A 1,298-nucleotide genomic window follows, 5' to 3' on the forward strand; every position below is an offset into this window, starting at 1 on the left:
CGTCTTATCACTCTGTGCCACCCCTTTTAAGTTCAAAAGGGCTAAACGACTATTATATTAAGTAGTAAATCAGTCGATCTTTAAAAAATACGTACTCTTCCGTTATCGCGACCGCCATAGCCGCCCTGGAATCCGCCATCTTGGTAGCCACCGGGACCACCACCGCCGAATTGTCCAGGGGCTCCGTAAGAAGTGGAAGGACGACCGAATCCGGCGTCGCCGCCAGCCGTCGGCGCACCGTACAGTCCAGATGGTCTCCTACCGAAATCGCTTCCTCTGGGGGCATTTAAATCTCCCTGGAATCCGCCTGGACCGCCGCCGAAACCACCTGTTCCGCCTGGTCTGTTGTACTGGTAACCACTTCCACCGGCGCCGCCACCCGGCAGCAATCCAGCGAGTGCATCACTAGCGAGACACGATAGCACCAATAGCACTTTCGTTAACTGCAACAAGAGATCGATTTAACACTGCTTAAGCACGATTGTATCCTTGCGATAAAATTATTAAAATAAACCTAACTTTGATAGTTAATATAATTAATTAAATGATTAAGATTTTAATTGTAATTCCCTTGAAGTGAAAATTGTTTTATTGTTGGATTATTTATCAAATAATTTGACAACCTTGGAACGATGAATTTTGCAATGTATGATTAAGAAATCAGGCGCACGTGATCAAATTAATTATGAAATAGAAGACGGATTCATCGAGTCACCTCGTGCTCGGGACTAATGCAATTTGGATTGCACTGTGAATATATTGATGGGGATTTGTCTGCTACGCAATTGACTGTTTCCGCAAGAATGGGATTAACAACCGTGATGATTTCGTCAGCGGACGGTCGTTAGCCACGGCGACAAAAATTATCGTGGATGACGCCGACGCGAAGTTCGATAGAAAGCATGAAAGATCGCGTGCCGGTGGCGAAACGAATCGGGGATGATTGCCGAACTGCGCTTTCGAAGATCGACGTTCGCGTAACGAATCACTGTGGCTTGTTGAAAGAACGTAGTTTGCATTCCGGAATCTAGTTCGGCGGATTTTAAACATTTATTAGTTTGAGAAGTGAGAAAGTTGAGTAATTTTCATCAGGGAAGATTCACGACGCCCCCCAGTTAAAATTAATATGGCGTCCACTTAAGGGCAGCAAAAAATGATCATTTCGTGAATATAAATAAAAATTGTATTGTTACTTCTTCAATTTATTATCGTAGAATCTGTGCAAGTGCAAGTATTTTTTTATTCGAGTTCGTGGAAACCCTTGAATGTTGGGGCCTGGGCCTATAGCCCCAGTTAGC

The 1,298-nt window shown here is 44.2% G+C and overlaps 1 protein-coding gene across 1 annotated transcript in view; it reads right to left on the reverse strand.

The window, feature by feature from the left end:
- LOC108627963 (pro-resilin) overlaps window positions 1-1,298 on the reverse strand; it is a gene marked incomplete at its 3' end in the record, with an annotated part of 4,221 nt that overhangs the window by 918 nt on the left and 2,005 nt on the right. The window contains 1 exon segment of the mRNA XM_018029580.1: window positions 96-443. Within this exon segment, the coding sequence (XP_017885069.1) occupies window positions 96-443 (348 nt within the window).

This window comes from Ceratina calcarata, unplaced genomic scaffold, assembly GCF_001652005.2.
Source record: "Ceratina calcarata isolate Rehan_Ccalc_2016 unplaced genomic scaffold, ASM165200v1 scaffold486, whole genome shotgun sequence".
NCBI classification, from domain to species: domain Eukaryota; kingdom Metazoa; phylum Arthropoda; class Insecta; order Hymenoptera; family Apidae; genus Ceratina; species Ceratina calcarata.